The sequence below is a fragment of the Chanodichthys erythropterus genome, chromosome 15, assembly GCF_024489055.1.
Source record: "Chanodichthys erythropterus isolate Z2021 chromosome 15, ASM2448905v1, whole genome shotgun sequence".
Taxonomy (NCBI): Eukaryota; Metazoa; Chordata; class Actinopteri; order Cypriniformes; family Xenocyprididae; genus Chanodichthys; species Chanodichthys erythropterus.
In genome coordinates this window covers 10832956-10852405 of record NC_090235.1, presented here as the reverse complement: position 1 = coordinate 10852405, position 19450 = coordinate 10832956, and the positions used below count along the sequence as shown (strand labels likewise).

Here is a 19450-nt window from a genome sequence, read left to right as displayed (position 1 = left end):
TATGGGATCTATCATTACTTGAGAATAAAGGAACCATGTCAACAAATACTACATATAAAATATTGAATGAAGCACTGCATTCATGCTTGGTGAGCAATTTTGTGTTGTAACCTGAGATCATATTATCTAATCTACATTCGTAAGTCTACAAACACGCCATTCCCTGGAGATACTGGCAAATTAACAAAGGCTTGCAAGCTCCACACGGAGAGACTCACAGCCTTGAGACCGACGTCTGGAGTCGAGAGAAGGACCCGCAGGTGGACGGCCTCCACGAAATATGATCTATAACACACACTGCCGTCTGATCAACAGCGTCTGGGCCTCTCGGTGGAGGAAACGAAAACCTATTCCCAGACTCTCGCTGCATATAATTCAGGAGTCCTGAAAATCACCCTCGCTGACCTGTGGCGAGAAACCAGAAGAGAAAGAGAAAACAAACTCCAAACACTCTTCAAGAAACACCCTGTTTAATTAAAAGGTAACTGGTCTCTGAAATACAACTGGTAAAGGTTTCACAAGTCAACAGGTTAAGGTAAAAAAAATAATCAAGACGTTGACAATGGTGGGTGGTGATGGCAGCAAAAAATTTGGATGAAACGCTTCAGAAAGGAGTTTAAAAAAACATCAGGAGGTGTAAGTGAAGGACAGACGTCTGCAGCTTTGTTTCATGTCTTGTTTCCTTTGGCACGGCCTAATGTCGGACATTTGTTTCATTTCAAATTCAGCTTCCTTGTCCAAGGATTAGCGGTCGGGCTTGATTTGCTGTGGGGCACCGACGGAGGCCGATACGGAAACGGGCCTTTCCGAGCGCTCACGGTTTTGGGTTTGAAACCAAACCTGTCTTTCTTTTTACAGCGTCAGTTACTCTGAACTCGAGTCCTGTGGGAATCAACAAGCGGCTGGATGTATTTTCTTCTAACATAAAAAAGGCAAAACATAGCTCAAACACATATTATAATGACATGTTCAATATCAGATCAGGCACTTGATTCCTGCCAGCAACATGTCAGTGTCCTCGGAGAGCAGCGAGTCGAAAAAACCTCATTGAGTCGTAACTGGTGTGTAATTTCTGGGTTAGGAAACTCGAGGTTGTGGCTCCCGACGAAGGGCTGTTTATGTTTCGTTCTCTAGGTGAAAAGACGGACTGTTCCGTCGGCCCCTGAGGAAAACACCCAGGGTTGAGTTGGGTGGAAGGTCACGTCGAGGACCCCGAGGTCATGAGTGATGGTGTGACCCTTCAGAACCTTCACTGGAACAATCAGAGGATTCTGCAGCAAGTCACTGTAGGATAAACACACACATTAGTATGGTTAATATCACTCGGAACAGGTTCTAAATAATGATTTTCATGATGTTTGGCTCAAATAACGGTTCTTGAATGTCTGAATTACTTTTCTGCCAATGGACATTTCTTCAACTACGAGCACTTTTATGAACCAGGGGTTGATTTTTATTAAAGCTAACAGATTTAAAATTGTTTTTGTTATATGAAGGTCATATTAAAACCCATCTTTGAAACATTTTATTTCATATCTGAAACATTTACTTTAGCTACTTTTTAAATGTATTTTATGTACAGACTTTGTTTTAATTTTTGAAATAATTCCATTTTAATACTAAAAACTTCATTAATGTCTCATGTACAGATTTTGTTTATTTGGAATTTTTTTATATTAAATTAATCATCACACTTTAACACTACGATAATTTAAACAAAAAGTAAAAAACAAAGCATTTCAATATTTAATCAAAAAGGTTTACATAAACTTATTTTCATCTGTTATTTCCATCACAAACGTTACTATTTTTAGCCCTTATCAAAAGTTAGTACGCTTGGTTCTCAGAGACTCATCTCAAAAGGAAAGGCGGCAAAACAAAAAGGAATAAAACGGCAGTCATCAAGCCACTGAATTTTAACATGCACACATAACTCTTAAAAATTGAAGCTAAAATAAAAAAAGTAGAATTGAATATCTGGCACCTTAATAAAATCTAGTCTATTTTTAGACTAGTTAACCATCCTGTACCTTAGTAAACTAGTCTATTTTTAGACCATTCAACCATCCTGTACCTTAGTAAACTAGTCTATTTTTAGACTAGTCAACCACTCTGTACTTTAGTAAACTAGTCTCTTTTTAGACTAGTCAACCATCCTGTACCTTAGTAAACTAGTCTCTTTTTAGACTAGTCAACCATCCTGTACCTTAGTAAACTAGTCTATTTTTAGACTAGTCAACCACTCTGTACTTTAGTACACTAGTCTCTTTTTAGACTAGTCAACCATCCTGCAGCTCAGTAAACTAGTCTAATTTTAGACCTGTCAACCATCCTAGTCATCCATCCGGCACCTTAGTAAACTAGTCTCTTTTTAGACTAGTCAACCATCCTGTACCTTAGTAAACTAATCTATTTTTAGACCATTCAACCATCCTGCACCTTATTACACTAGTCTCTTTTAAGACTAGTCAACCATCCTGTACCTTAGTACACTAGTCTCTTTTTAGACTAGTCAACATCCTAGTCATCCATCTGGCACTTTAGTTAACTAGTCTATTTTTAGACTAGTCAACCATCCTGTACCTTAGTAAACTAATCTATTTTTAGACCATTCAACCATCCTGCACCTTATTACACTAGTCTCTTTTAAGACTAGTCAACCATCCTGTACCTTAGTACACTAGTCTCTTTTTAGACTAGTCAACCATCCTGCAGCTCAGTAAACTAGTCTAATTTTAGACCTGTCAACCATCCTAGTCATCCATCCGGCACCTTAGTAAACTAGTCTCTTTTTAGACTAGTCAACCATCCGGCACCTTAGTAAACTAGTCTCTTTTTAGACTAGTCAACCATCCTGTACCTTAGTAAACTAATCTATTTTTAGACCATTCAACCATCCTGCACCTTATTACACTAGTCTCTTTTAAGACTAGTCAACCATCCTGTACCTTAGTACACTAGTCTCTTTTTAGACTAGTCAACCATCCTGCAGCTCAGTAAACTAGTCTAATTTTAGACCTGTCAACCATCCTAGTCATCCATCCGGCACCTTAGTAAACTAGTCTCTTTTTAGACTAGTCAACCATCCGGCACCTTAGTAAACTAGTCTCTTTTTAGACTAGTCAACCATCCTGTACCTTAGTAAACTAATCTATTTTTAGACCATTCAACCATCCTGCACCTTATTACACTAGTCTCTTTTAAGACTAGTCAACCATCCTGTACCTTAGTACACTAGTCTCTTTTTAGACTAGTCAACATCCTAGTCATCCATCTGGCACTTTAGTTAACTAGTCTATTTTTAGACTAGTCAACCATCCTGTACCTTAGTAAACTAATCTATTTTTAGACCATTCAACCATCCTGCACCTTATTACACTAGTCTCTTTTAAGACTAGTCAACCATCCTGTACCTTAGTACACTAGTCTCTTTTTAGACTAGTCAACCATCCTGTACCTCAGTAAACTAGTCTAATTTTAGACCTGTCAACCATCCTAGTCATCCATTTGGCACCTTAGTAAACTAGTCTCTTTTTAGACTAGTCAACCACTCTGTACCTTAGTAAACTAGTCTCTTTTTAGACTAGTCAACCACTCTGTACCTTAGTAAACTAGTCTCTTTTTAGACTAGTCAACCATTCTGTACCTTAGTACACTAGTCTCTTTTTTTAGACTAGTTTACTAAGGTACAAAGTGGTTGACTAGTCTCTTTTTAGACTAGTCAACCACTCTGTACCTTAGTAAACTAGTCTCTTTTTAGACTAGTCAACCATTCTGTACCTTAGTACACTAGTCTCTTTTTTTAGACTAGTCAACCATTCTGTACCTTAGTACAATAGTCTATTTTTAGACTAGTCAACCATCCTAGTCATCCATCTGGCACTTTAGTAAACTAGTCTATTTTTAGACTAGTCAACCATCCTGTCCCATCCCAACAGAAATAGTTTTTCCCCTACCAAAATGTGGTAAGAACTGCTGGCCAGTCTGAGGGCCATAAAGGCCATAAAACAGTGAATTCTGGAAATATGGTTTGCTGTATATGCATCAACAGTTTGACTGGGGAAAGTAAGAAGTGGAAAAATAACATGACATCCTGAGTTTGAGTTTAAAGAGATCTATTAAGGCCAGCTGATGAAGGGTTTTCATCCAGATCTGGCTTGCCCTCCACTGTACACGGATCATTAGCTCCGCTCAAAGAGTGTTCATGACCGTACTGCCGGAATGATAGTCTAACCCTGCAGAAACACTGGACACGCGCCCGACAGACAGACAGAGAAGAACAAAAACAAGAGAGAACTACACACAGTTAAGAGAGAACAGCAGATCACCATACTACTCACACTATTTATGCAGTATGTATACTGTAGACAGCATGCAAGGTTTCTATATGCATGGAATAGCTGGGAGACACTCAAATATACAGTATACAACCAGAGCACAGAATACAGTTTCCCACAATGCAATGTAATTGACACTCCTATTAATGTAAATCCACAATAAACCTGATTTCAATTATTTTCTTTTCTCATTATTTGAACTGTGTAAAGTTATACATGTTATACATAAAATTGGATAAAAGTGTCAAATAATTTAATAATGTGATTTCATCTGCATCTCTACATACAATTTTAATTTATTTAACTAGCAATATTTATATATTTGAAGTAGTTAGCAGTACACATACTACACAGTATGCACTACACTAATATATAACATAGGTTATGTACAGAACAGAATACTAGCTTATTAGCCTATGATTTAGTTTAATTATCATTATTTTTTTTAAATAGTAAGTGAAACAGTATGCATTGTTACACAATGAACCTTTCAAACAATATTATGCTTGTCACATGACCTAATGTCTGAGTTTTGGCAGTCCACTAAAACAGTGAGCCACTAAATCACATCTGATATTAATTCAAGTTCATTTGACACACTGGAAATGGAAAGTGAAGTCAAGCGCATTGCATTGTGGGATACAGTATTCCTTGAAATATACTCTTTTGAATACTGCACATATTCAGGTTAATATACATAAAGAATATTAGATTACAACAGAGTATATACAGTATGCATACTATTTACTGCAGCGATAGTGAGAATAGTTTGGCAGTATTATTTACAACACAGCCATAGAACAGAAAGAGAGTAGAAAATCAAAAAAGAAAGAACAACATTAGTAAAAAGTGAAATAAAACCCAGTGAGGAAGGTGATCAGACTCACTTGTAGACCATCCCATGACAGACGATCACGCTGCCGTCATCAGAGCCGGACGCGAACAGAGGGTAGTGGTTGTGGTAGGCCACGCTCCTCAGAGCCTTCTTGTGATGCCTGCGTGGACAGAGACACAAGACAGACCCGTCAGCGTCCCGACAGCAGAGGGACGTTACGCAGAACCACTCCACGTCCCAAGAGGAGACATTCATCCGACAGCGCCAGCATTAGCAACAGTTTCCCTAGAGTCTGACCCAGACTGCCCAAATTATAAAAACCTGCTCGTGCTGACTCACCGGAGAACTTTGTACGGTTTCGTGGACAAGTCCAGATCGAACCAGGCCAGACGACAGTCGTAGCTACCGCATATCACGTTGTCGCCTGTGGAAAACGGGCAAGAGAGAAGAAACGAATCACATCTGACCTGCAGAGAGTGGTCACTGATGTCACATCACTTTGGGGACATTTTTGAGAAACCAAGACACAGATTAAGCCAGAACAACTTTCCTCTGGTCAACTCCAAACACTCCCTTTTATATAATACACTGTAATTGACTGAAGAATGTGCCAGTTTTCATTTTGAAAGATTACCATAAAAAGTTAACGTTCATAATCGTTCACCCAGAAATGAATTTATTCTCATTTATTCACAGTCATCTCATTCCAGATCCATATATCTTACTTTCTTCACACAAAGTACTTTTAAAAATCTCCAAGCTGCCATTTTCTATTCATTCAAAGCCTATGCTGGATGTCTAAAGCTCCAAAAACGACAAAAGAGCACCATTAAAAGAATCCACACGACGTGAGTCATCTGAAGTCATATGACAGCTTTGTGTGAGAGCAAAATTTAAATCAGCATCCACTCAAAATCTTCCCCTCTGCTGTAGCTCTCTATATCTCTAGCATCACATTTAGCAATGACACCAATGGCATTTGACATTAAGTTTCCCTCAACACATTTTTATGCTAATTTTGAACCTAAAAATGCGGAACAGAAGCACCAAGATATGAATGAAATGTCCAAAATGCAAACTTGAGGTAAGCAGACATCTGAATAAGATGGTAAATTATTTGATGCACATCAGAAAAGTCATGTTAAATGTTACATAGACATAAAGCATCTGCTACTAATCGTTGCAAACATGATGTTTGTCATGAGCATGACTGCACATGCACACATCAATATTACGTCATTTTTGTCATGATAAATAACACAAAATTACTGTATTTGCATTGTTGCAAGGGAGACATTAATAAAGCACAATCTGATAGGTAGCATTTTTTGCTGTCAATCTGTACTTATTCTAACGAATAATGCTAGTTCAGATTGTGCTACTACCACTGTACTTGCATTATTGTAAGTGTAGGTTTAGGGTGGTATTTTTTCAGAGGTAAATTTCATTGTGCCCATTCCCATTAAAACAGCTGGATTTTACTCACAACATTTTGCCCTGCCATAATACATAAACTATTTACAGTCCCTGTATGCTTGGATGGAAAACACAAGCTCTGAGATTGTCCAAGACAACTACTTTTGTGTTTCACTGAAGACAGCAAACAATTCATACAGGTTTTGAATGAAATAAGGGAGAGTAAATGATGGTGAATGTGAATTAACCCTTTCAGAAAGGTCCAGTTACGCACCTCCAGGGTGGATGGACATGCTTGAAATCCATTTGCAGTTGGCCATCAGCTTCTTGGTGAGCTCCTGTTTGATGAGGTTGTAGACTCGCACATAGCGCTGCGTAGCCACGAAGAAGTAAGGCCTGACGGGGTGGAAGGACACGCACTGCACCAGACCCTTGCTCTTGCGGAAGGGGTTCTGCGTCCGGCGTTTGCTCACCTGGTGGATGACCACCTGGAGGTTGCTGCTGTTGTCTGGCATGACGCATGCCAGGTAGTCGCCTTTCCCGTGCCACGTCACCTGCCTCACGGCCTTCAGAGAGAGAGAGAGAGAGAAGAGAGGAAGCGGGTGGCTGGAGGTCAAAGGTCAAAGTCATTCTGCGGTAAATCCGCAGACGATTAATCCAATTATAACCTCAAAGACACGCTGGGACTAAATTTACTGCCGTTATTAACGCCGGCTCGGCCTCTGCCAGTCTGCCAACGCGTGTCGCTGCTTTGCTTTTTCCAGTAGTTTTAATTGGACACTAGAGGCGTCTTAAATTTCTTTCCATTTCAGGAAAAAGACGACCACAGGCTTGTGGCTTCTGCCAATAGTTAAAAGCCTCTGGCTGCCGCTCACGTGAGGGACGGACGGACGCTCTCAGAGGGGATACATGAAAGACAGACATTTTCATTTCTATTGTTAACTGGAAAATATTGAATTGAACTGAGGGGGAATTTGCCTGGCTAATGGTTATCGTGAAGATGTCATTCCTATGAATATAAGAATTAATGGTAACACTTTACAGTAAGGTTAATGTTTTGATTACCTTGGGGTGTTTGAGGATGAGGCGGTGACCCTGCTCGTGACCTTCGCTCTCTGAGACGGCCCACTGAACAGGCTGATCCTTCGCTTCCTCTGGCTCCTCATAGGAAGAGATCAGCTGATCCGTAGCGGAGCACAGCAGCCGGTCACCCAGACCAGGGTTCAGGAGGAGAACTGAGTCATCACTGTACACAAACATCATGTTATCTATTTATCCATCCATCTGACTGACCAAACCATCTAACCTCAATACCTAGCTAATCATCTAACCAACATCTATTTTTCTAAGATTAAAATGTTAATGTATAAATCCTACCTTTCTATTGATTTATCTAACCTACCTATCATCCATCTGACTGACTTAACCATTTACCTAACCTATATACCTATTCATCTAACATCTACTTACTAACCAACCAACATCAGAATGTTTATCTATTGATCATTTCATCCATCTTAACTAATTACAGGGCTCCAGACTAACATTTGAGAGCACCGGTGCCACTAAGCTCTACAGAGGGTGGTGCTCGGGGGGGTTTAATATTAAAGGTAATTTAATCATATTACTATTGAGTTGCATTAATACGTGCAGTTACTAATAATATTACACATTTATTTATCAGAAATGTGACAGTAAAACACTGAGCTTGAATTGAGATGTAGATAACGTTAACTTTTATTGACAACAGTAACATGCAAAAACCTCATTTTTATTACCATACTGAACTGACAGACAGCTTCAGTGATTAAATAAGTGCTCTTTACTTGCTTTTTGTGAAATTAATTCACAATTTGAAGAAAAGTTTTTGTTTTTCATGAGACTTTGTGACTTTTCCCCATATATTAGGGAGTGGAAATGGCTAATAAGCCAATAAGTGCTCCTCTGACGCCATCAACTGGTTATTATGGTAGTATTTTTTAAATAAAAGTTTGTTTGCCACAAAGTGTTCCTTCATTTTTAAACTTTTAGTTTTACAAATCATTACATTTAAAATAACAATGAAATTGTATAATATTTAGAGATTTGAAGTGTTGGAAAAAGTGTGAAACACTTTAAAAAGTCCCTTTCACTCACAAAAGTCCCATGAACCCTGAAATAAATGTTGTAAAAACATTTGACTATTTGATGGTTACAGTTAGCGTTACTCATTGGAGAGCCTTATAAAACTTGGGGACAATATTTCTCCTGATTTCCATGTCAGTGCTGTTTGATGTGACACCTGTTGTCTTGCCGCATTTAAATGCTTCCCACTAGATCTCGCTGCGATGTTATTAATTCTGTGGCGAGTTCGAACAAAATTTAGTCACATCGCAGGAAAAAAGGTTGCAAAATCCATGCATTGATCAATTGTACCCTATATATTGAACTGATCTTCTAACTAACTTACTAATGAATAAACAAAAGCTGGCTATGTAATAAATACTTCTTAAATTTCTAGGAACATTCAGTTCTTGAAATAGTTACTCAAATGTATTTTTCTCATAATTGGCTTTTCTTGATGCTGACTAAAGCTCTAAACCCACACAAACTGTAAAATTAATCTGCTGTCAAATAATAAACATCACATAATGAAGGTTACAAAACATACAGATGAACATCAAATAAACATTCAGATGGAGATCATAAGAGAAAAATGAGGCGGGTCTTACTAGCTGACAGCGACCAGACATACGGAAGGATTGGGATTCCAGGCCACGCCCTTCACAGCTCCGCCCACCTCCACAGTCTTCAAGCAGCGCGCCGTACTGACCTCCCAGAAACGCACCGTACAGTCATCAGAGCCTGAGGACAAGGGGCAAAACAAAAACTTTGATTCATACATACAAATTTACATAAACTACTGATCTATTCAGCAATCTATAATGTTTTGGAATTAAATATATGTGTGGACACAGAGGCTCAGGATGCTGACAGCTCTCAGACCCAGCGGACTCCAGCACAACAAAAGCACTGTCAGCTCGACGGCACTTCCTCTCTCATCAGCACACATGGAGGATAACTCATCCTCACTCTAACACAACCACAATGACATACAGCAGCACTTTGGCATGAGCGCACAGTAATAATACTAGATTACTAAAGGTGACGGAGACGGAGAAGTCGGGTTTTTAAAAGTATATGTGTGCTACTGCTGTTAGATGGTCATTATTCAAAAGAAGATTCATTTATGTACACTGTATACTTACTAGTAAGAATTACTAATAATGAATAGCTGATGGTAACCTTTATTACGTGCTAACGTACAGTAGGCATATAATTATAACACAATAATAATTAGCTTTTTTTTGGATGACAATGCAATTTATTATCATCTGATGCATTATTTATCAATTAAAAATCATCTTATCAAACAGAAAACATTTCATTCAAAAGATGGGAAACCCTCTCCTCATATCAGCCGCACATCGAAAGCAGCAGTAAAATCTCGTTTTAACTTTTATACCTGCATGCTTCATAAAGGCAGGAAAAACAACACGGGGGAAACGGGCCGGGCCCGGAGGGTGGAGTGTAATAACTCCAAAAGCCATAATCACTTTTTAAGTATTGAGCTGTATGGCGACAGATATAGCAGGAGGGACGGGCTCTGCGGCGGACACCCGCTGGCGGTCAGAGAGGCCTGTCTGGAGCACACAGATGCCCGTGTGTGTGTGTGTGTGTGATGCAGGGGACACCAAGACTTTCCTGTAGACGTTCAAGCATCGACTCTGACCATAAATAAAATGGGAATGACGGTAATATTTGCCTTTATGGAGGGAAAAAGCAGCAATAATGTTAAAAGTCCATTTTATAGGACAGTAATGGCACTTTGAGACTGTAATGTGTCCCAAAGGATTACAGAAAAGAGAGGTTAAAGTCAACAAGAAACAGCATTTGCAACCCATTTTACTTCCATAACGTGACATTTCGGAGTGAAATAGGATTTTCAAGAAGGAAAAAAAAGTCTATTGTAGGACAGGGCTTGAATTTATTGGTAATTGCTCATCAAAAGTGGGGAATATAAACCCGGATGGAGCCCGATCTGAATAAAAGCTTGCTAAAACTGTTCACAATTGATCAAAATCAAACAGAGCGTGTATTATTTTGGTAAAATAGCATAATTTTGATTTCATGCAGACTTTTGTGTAACATTTGTATGGCTATTTTTAGTTTATAAATGGCTGAACAACTACAAACATAAACGGTCATGTTTAAATGTCATCTTTAAAAGAATCTACTTCCCATAGTTTGTAAATGGAAACACGACGGGATGACTAGAGTTTTTCACACAGTGTCGTGTGTGTTGTCTAGTGTGTTTTTAGGAGTGTATGGATCTCAGGCACAAGCACTTCCTGTGGTTGAACAGGGCTCCCGCCAACCACTCTGATCTCCTTTAGCTGCTCCGTTAATTTGTAGTTGTGTCTTTGGACAGACCCCAAGAGATTCCTTTTTATTTTAAACTCCAGCTTTACAAAACGGTTGCATTTGTTCACGCTGACATTAAGTTACACCTCACTTAGTGCTGGGTGTTAAATTACTGAAAGGTGTAAGATTTTTTTTTTTTTTTAAATAAATAAACTTATATTCAGCAAGGTGACATTCAAAAATAACATTAAAGACAATGTTACAAATGATTTCTACTTCAAATAAATGAACTTTACATTCATCAAATTCTGAAAAAAGGTATCCACAATAATATTAAGGAGCTCAACTGTTTTCAACATTAGCTGTTCTCATCCTTCCAATCATTTAACTTTTGTGTAAAATTGGAATAATCGCATTTCAACATTTGGGTCATTCCGTGTCAAATCAACCAATTTCGGAAACATCCCCAACTCAAATTTTTGATTTTGTTAATATTTTTTCTGTAGAAAGACAAACATAAATAGTGATGAAAGTCAAAATATGAAATGTCACAGATGTATATTTACTGAGTAATTCACTGTTTTGTAGAGTGGGGTCAAAATGACAATGTTCACCTGAGATTTGGAGCCAATTTACAGGGGTGTAAAATGACTTTAGAAAGTTGGCATCATTATTTTATTTTTACACAGACATTGATAGTAAAATCAGTTGAGCAATCTTTGTTGCATTATATGCCAATGGTGACAGTTCAAAAATTTGAAAAAGCACTTCTTGAAGTATTAAAGATATCTTAATATCCTTTAGATTCTGGTTCTTAAACTTTCCTTTTGGTATCAGCATTTTAAAAGGCCCTCGATGGTTCAATCAAAGAGATTTGGAGATCTTAATGCGGCTCCATGAGTAAATTGTACATATTTTCAGTGGTCAAAAACCAAATGTGGATCACTTTGCATATAGCAGATACTTTTTTTCTTTCAAAGAGGAATATCTGAAGAACAAATAATGTTGAAACTAGAAATGTATCTCGTGTTTTTCTATCAACTCAATTGCATAGATCATAGGCCTACCTGTCTGAATGCCATAAATATTCCTTTTGCATACCTATAACTCAAAGTATTCAAGATATCTTAATACCCATCTAGATTGTCATTCTTAATAAACTTTCCTTTTGACATCTTCATTTTAAGGCCCTGTTATAGTTGGTGAGCATTAGAGACTTTTTTCCAAAATCTTGACCCAAACTTTTTAACAGTATATAATATTATACAGCATCTAGCCACAAGTATTTTTGATTTGATTTTAGCTTTAAATAATAAAAATATAATTATTTTAACGTATTCATTAAGCAGACACATTCATCCTAAATAACTTTTTAACTTTTTAATTAATTAAATCAATCTCCCAAATAAATGAGTCTCTAGAAATGGAGGTCAGTGTTGATTCAATCAGAATGCGTGGATCACAGTGAGTTCATGGTGTCCTGAGTGACAGAGTCCAGCTTCAGTTTATAATGTCACCGCTCGTCTTCATTTAGCCACATCATTAGTGAGGAATGCCCGTTTGAGGCCATGATCTAAGCTCCGTAAACGTAAATATGTACACAGTCGTGTAACCTCAGGCCGTCCTCACCGCATTCTCTCATGCAGTAGACTGCAAAATAACTGTAACTGTAGGTTTCACATGCTGTAATTGCAGCATTTTCGTTTTGCAAGACTGTAAACCAAATTCTTATAAGATTCTCATCATTGCTGCAGTTTTGAAGTCTGTAGAAAAAATGACAAATCCTCAAATGTTCTGTTCAATGTGGAAATTTCCACTTGTCTTAAGGTCTATTGGGTAAACATTGTAAGACTGAACGCTTAAGTAAAGTATGAGCTAAGTAAGTTTATTATTTACATTGCCTTGCAAAAGTTAGGTCAGTATGATTTTTTTTTTCCAAAAGAAAGTATTACATTTAAAGGTCCAGTGTGTAATATTTAAGAGGATCTATTGACAGAAATGCAATATAGTATACATAACTATGTTTTCAGTGGTGTATAAAGACCTTACATAATGAACTGTAATGTTTTTTATTACCTTAGAATAAGCCATTTCTATCTACATACACCACGGGTCCCCTTACATCGAATTCGGCATTTTACACCGCTATGTTTCTACAGTAGCCCTAAACGGACAAATTGCTCTACAGAGCTTGTTTGCTGGACTGTCTACTCTCGGCTGTCTCAGACGATGACATCTTTGTCCTGTGTCGGCCACCGTAGCTTCTCTATGTGCTTCAAAAGGGATGGGTGAGTGGTGGACTGAGCTGTTGGTTGCAATTCGCAACCTCACCACTAGATGCTGCTAAAATTAACATACTGTGCCTTTAAGATTTATAATGTTCTAAAAGAATTCCATTTCAAATAAATGCTGTACTTTTGAACTTTCAATTCATTAGAAAAAAAAAATTGGGATGCACAATATATCGGCCACCATATCGGTATCAGCCGATATATGTTCATCTTTAATGTTATCGTTATCGAAAGAGCAGGCAGGAGGGTTGATAGTTACATTGATGATATTAAAAAGTTTTTGGTCTATGACAGTTTTTATTAATAATTTCAGTAAAATACCTTGATTTGGCTGCTTTTACTGCTATTGAGCTAGAGCAGTGGTTCCCAAACTTTTTAGCTTGGAGTACCCCCTGAAGGGATTACCATCCTTCTGCGTTACCATTACCATCCTTCTTCTCTTCCACTTCGACTGCAGTCACAACTTTACCATTAAGGGACAATATTTGCCCCCTAAATTGATTTTCCAGTGCATTTTTTTTAGCTTTATGAATAACTTTATAAAATAAATAATGTTTTAAATAAAAAATGTCCAATAGAGAAATACGCAATGATGGTAAAACTAAGTAAAACTTTTAAATATTAAACTAAAACTGCCAGTAGGTGGCAGCAATTCGCTGTTTTTATGAGTGAGTCATCGAGTCATTCATTCAGTAACAAAGCAAGTGGCTGTGAATGAATCATTGAATCATTGACTCATGATTCGTTCAAAGCCACAGAATTGTTCGCGAAACACAGACGTGTGTTGTAGTTCTGCTGTGGTTTTCGTTAGAACTATTATTGCATTACAAAATAGAGCAAATACTGACAGTACTGTGTTTAAAATGTACGTTTTGTTTTTTGACCTGTTGTATAATAATGTCACGTTTGCAGTCATGTGGATATTTGGGAACAATTGCATTCTTGCTCGTTATCATCATTAAACACAAGAACTCACACAAGGTATGTTTTTGTATCGGAGAAAGTTTGAGTCTTGAAACAAAATTAATCCATTATCTGTGTTTATATTTGTTCTTCATGCGAGTAAGTGCTAAATCTCTACTTTTACAAAGGTTCATTGTCGAGAACGACAGTAATTTAGCGCGATTTAAAGGGCACCTATTATGCAAAATTCACTTTTACATGGTGTTTGGCCATAAATGTGTGTTGGCAGTGTGTGAGCAAAACGGTGATCGGTCAACCATCCTCCATTGTTTCAACGACAGCCGGTAATGTCTCCTAAGAAACATAAGTGTTCTGTTGTGGGATGTAATAATGAACATAGTAGTTTTCACTTACTTACGACATCAGAGCCACTGAAAACGCAGTGGATGGATTTTATTTACGAAGGAAAGGCGCCACTCAAAATTCCAAAATACGTTTATGTTTGCGCGAATCATTTTTTGACTGACTGTTTTGAGAACGAGGGTCAATTCAAAGCAGGTCTTGCTTCAAAGTTAATCCTCAAGTGTGGATCGTTGCCTACTGTTCGCGATCCAACGTCACCTCCAGAAGAAGTAAGTGTATTTAATGTTTTTTGAGCAAATAGTCATTTCAGTCGATGTCAGCCAATTCAATAACAAATGCGTCTAAAGTTGCTGTCGTCGTCGTAGAATGTCTGTGTATATAATTTAAATTTACATCCATAACTGCAAAGGGGACGCGATTAAAACTCTATAAGTACATAAATGTATCAAATAACCATTCAGAGACGTCCTGCTCCATTCTCAATTGTGTTTCTTCTGCCGGAGTCTCTTCATCATCTGGGTCTGATTCCGGTTCAAACATGTACGGCTGAATGCCTTTCAAAACAGTGGGTCTCTCATTCTCAGCCATTCTGCTTCTACCGACTGTTTATTGCCATAGGTATGCAAGTTACGCCCTCATCCAAAGGCAGGGCGGGGATATGCAGCTCATTTATATTTAAGGTGGTACACACCAAAACAGCTCTTTTTAAAACAGGCCCCAAAAATGACATTTTCAAATGGTTATAATAAATTAACTGTGGGGTATTTTGTGCTGAAACTTCACAAATACATTCTGGGGACACCCAAGACCAATATTACATATTGTAAAAAGGGGCATAATAGGTGCCCTTTAAGGCAGCAGATTCTGCACGCAATCTATCATATGCATGCTGCTTGTGTGGATACAGTCATTTTTGACTGCAAATGATGAGGTTTTTTGATTAAATGTACTGGATTTATGACATTTTTGAAGTTAGAAATACATGCTCGATTTTAATATTATTTTAAGGTAGAATTAAATGAAGTACTCAGCATTTTGTTCACGTACCCCCTTTTCTCACCTCACGTACCCCCAGTTTGGGAACCACTGATCTAGAGAATCTCTTAGCATTTCAAAAGAGACCTAAAGTTTATCCCTTTTCCATTTACGCTCGGCTCTTCTACAGATCTGCCTAAGAGAGCAAACAGTATCTTCACGCCAAGGCTCAGATCTAGGTTTATGATGTATTGCCTTTAGAGGTGCAACTGAGTCTAAAACCTTTTCACAAACAAAATTAAACCTGGACAGAACTTCTTCAGCACTCAGATCATAATGACAGTCTTTCATAGACAGAGTAGCATCATGGAAAGCTAAAGAGAAAGCATTTCTGGTAAAATAGAGGTAAAAAGCCGAGACCGGCGAGTATGAGTAATGGATTTAGAAGCACTGAATGCAGAAGGAACAGAAAACATAATGGACTTCTGATCAGAAAAACCTCAAGATTACAGAGGGAAAAACCATGAGATAGTACTAGATCTAGAGTGTGTCTATGTTGATGAGTGGGAACATTGACGTGAAGAACCAAATCAAAGGCATTTAGTAAATTTAAAAATTCCTAAGCTAACAGGTTGATTGGAGTCATACAGAAAATATGGTTAAGAGTAAAGTGCAGCGCAAGTCTGTCATATAGGCTATATGAAATTATAGAACATAATTGTGTGCTTGGGACATGGCTTATAATGGTGAAACTTTTTTTGTAATCAGGCTCTCAAAAATTATATACAAATTTGGATTCAGATTTATTGGCCAATATATCAGTTATCGGCTTTCAAAGATAAAGAATTATCGGTTAACAGACAAATTTTTCATATCAATGCATCCCTAAAAAACAATGTATCATAGTTTACACAAAAAAATATGAACCAGCACAACATTGCTAATCAAAAATGTTTCTTGAGTATCAAATCAGCATATAAGAAAGATTTCTGAAGGATCATGTGACACTGAAGACTGGAGTAATGATGCTGAAAATTCAGCTTTGATCACAGGAATAAATTACATTTTATAATATATTCAAATAGAAAACTGTTCTTTTAAATTGAAATAATATTTCACAATATTACTATATTTACTGTATTTTTAATAAAATAAATGCAGTTTTGGTCAGCAGAACTTAGTGACCCCAGACTTTTAAACATTAGTGTATGGTTATAGGTTTTAACCCTGAAGTACTAACTTACACTAAAGTATAAGCACTAGTATTAGTGATGCTTGACCTAATAAACACCACTAACATGAAGCAAAGAACAAAATCAACTCTGAAGAGCAAATTGCTGGCGTTTCCTGAAATTTGCTGGCATTTAAAACAAATTAGTCCAGTTTTTACAACCATTGGCTGTACAATCTTTTCACAATAAGACTTTCCGACTTGCAAAACCCAAATCAGCAAACGCAAAATGGGAAAACCCAGAATGCAGTGAGCGAACAAAGTCCTGGGACAAAAGACTCACTAGTGCTTTGTCATCAGCACCCAACCCATTGATATGGAAGAAATTATCTCTATTAAACACACACACACACCAAACAAACCAAAGGAAAGTTAGGCCGGCCCAGGGTGAGAAGAGTTGCGATGCTTGGGAGGTTGTCAACTGCCATTTTTTACTGTGGGAAAGGGCATTTTATTACTGCTTTAATATATTTTACAGCTAGACAAAAGAGCAACCCCTCACTGTAGTGGTTTTGCATATGCGCTTTATGAAGTTCTTTGTTATGGACGGCTGAGCAGATATTGCCACTAAACTGCAACCAGCCCCCATCTACACACTCTCTATCACTAGTTTTACACTCTTTCCCCTTAAACACCCCCTGCTTATCTACCTTATTTGAACACCAGCTGCAAGGCACTTTGGGAAACCATTGCCATTCTGCATCTGAAAGCCCGTTATTGTTACCTGGATCACCTCATTCAAATCAGATGGGCAAATTCGACCACATTTTCATACTGTACAAATATGATTTGGTTTCTGTGGATTTGGCCGCACCGCTCCAATCGGTAACTCTGAGTGAAATTGACTGCTTGTGTTATTAAAATGATGCTTTCTACTCGCTTCGTTCGAGTAATTTATATCCCCCTCGAGTTAATAGCAATCAGATGGCGGCCCTACTGAGGGAATACTCGGATTATAGCGTGCATTTATGTATCTAAAGGACCTCAAACTTAAAATACGGATAATGATCAACAGACTGCACTCGAGAGAGGCCTTTCCTCCATTATGAATGAAATCTTTTTATATACCGACACACATTATTCTCAGAGAACTCGCATTTTCTCTTTATAATGGGGAAAATCGAGATTTTCCAGCGTGTTTGTCCAGCGTTCAAAATGACAAATAACTCAAAACGGACACAACAACAAATCCCGAAGCAGCTAACAATAAAGCTGGGCTGCCAAGACCCATAAAAATACAAGTGAAATCCATCTAGAACGGCGGAAAAAGAGACCTATCATGAGTAGCTAGTGATTGATTTATCCGCGTTGCGAAGCGCCAGTGAATATGGACATTTCAGTCGTGTCTGTGCTCATCCTGGCTCTGCCCAAACCCGCAGGCCTCCCCTAATCTCTCTCATCTCCGAACGGGTCGCTCGTCTCGTCGAGCCCCGTCTCCCTCCGCCAAGTGCTATGACATCATGGCGGGTGAGTGAGGAATGATTTCAGCAGCTTGTTAGCTACCGCTGAGGTAAGAGCGCTCAGACAGACTTCACCTCAACCCCTCAACAACACCTCAGATACAGAGCAGGGGACGCATTCAAAATGACCAAAATATTTCTCAATCTATCCAGTTTTAATCATAAATCGTTGTACAATCACACACACACACACACACACACACACACACACACAAATCGCACTTATTTTCACAATCTAGCCTGGTCTTGAGTGCCCTGATGCTTATTTAAAAAAAAGAAGAAAAAAGAAAAGAAAAAGGTAACTACATAATATATATATAAAACAATGCAATAAAAACTTAATTTTTTTTTTTTTTTTTTTTTTTTACACATATACATGTATAACAATATAATAGTAACATTTTTATAAATTATTAAATTACTATGGATATTATATATAGTAATTTAATAATAATAATAATATAAATTATTTATTAAATTGCAATACATTATATATAAAATATATTTAAAATATTCATAGAAATAAAATGTCTGCATTAAATACATCTGTATATATTATTTTAGAAATTACGTTATTCAATTATAAATTACTTACTGAATGTGAATACTTTATTTACTTTATAAATTATTAAATTACTATGATTATTATATATATAGTAATTTAATAATAATATAAATTACTTACTAAAGTGCAATAAATTATTTGAATATGAATAAATTATATGAATATATGTAACTAAAATTTAATAAATTATTATGATTATTTTATATATATATATATATATATATATATATATATATATATATATATATATATATATAGTAATTTAATAATAATAAATACAATAATATAAATTACTTACTAAATTGCAATGAATTATATATAAAATATATTTAAACAATTCATAGAAATAAAACATCTGTATTAAATACATCTGTATATATTATATTTGAAATTAAGTTACTAAATTTTAATTATTTAATATATTAAATATTGTAATTTAATATTTACAATAATATAAATCACTTGCTAAATTGCTATGAATAAATACAATTAAAATATTATTAGAAATAAACTATATCTGTATTAAACTATATTATAAATACTTATTTTTATGATTAAAATGTAATAACTATCTATCTAATTATATATATATATATATATATATCTAATTATATATATATATATATATATATATATATATATATATATATATATATTTTTTATTTATTTA

The 19450-nt window shown here is 36.7% G+C and overlaps 1 protein-coding gene across 1 annotated transcript in view; it reads right to left on the bottom strand.

Annotated features, from left to right (window-relative positions):
• Nucleotides 1-459: 459 nt before the first annotated feature.
• Nucleotides 460-19450, bottom strand: part of bop1 (BOP1 ribosomal biogenesis factor) — an 81027-nt gene continuing 62036 nt past the window's right edge. The window contains exons 11-16 of the mRNA XM_067411549.1: nt 9300-9432; nt 7654-7834; nt 6863-7154; nt 5512-5596; nt 5225-5332; nt 460-1284 (exon numbers count right to left, since the gene is read on the bottom strand). Coding sequence (XP_067267650.1) covers nt 1131-1284; nt 5225-5332; nt 5512-5596; nt 6863-7154; nt 7654-7834; nt 9300-9432 — 953 coding nt within the window. The 3' untranslated portion in view covers nt 460-1130. The remainder of the gene's footprint in view (nt 1285-5224; nt 5333-5511; nt 5597-6862; nt 7155-7653; nt 7835-9299; nt 9433-19450) is intronic.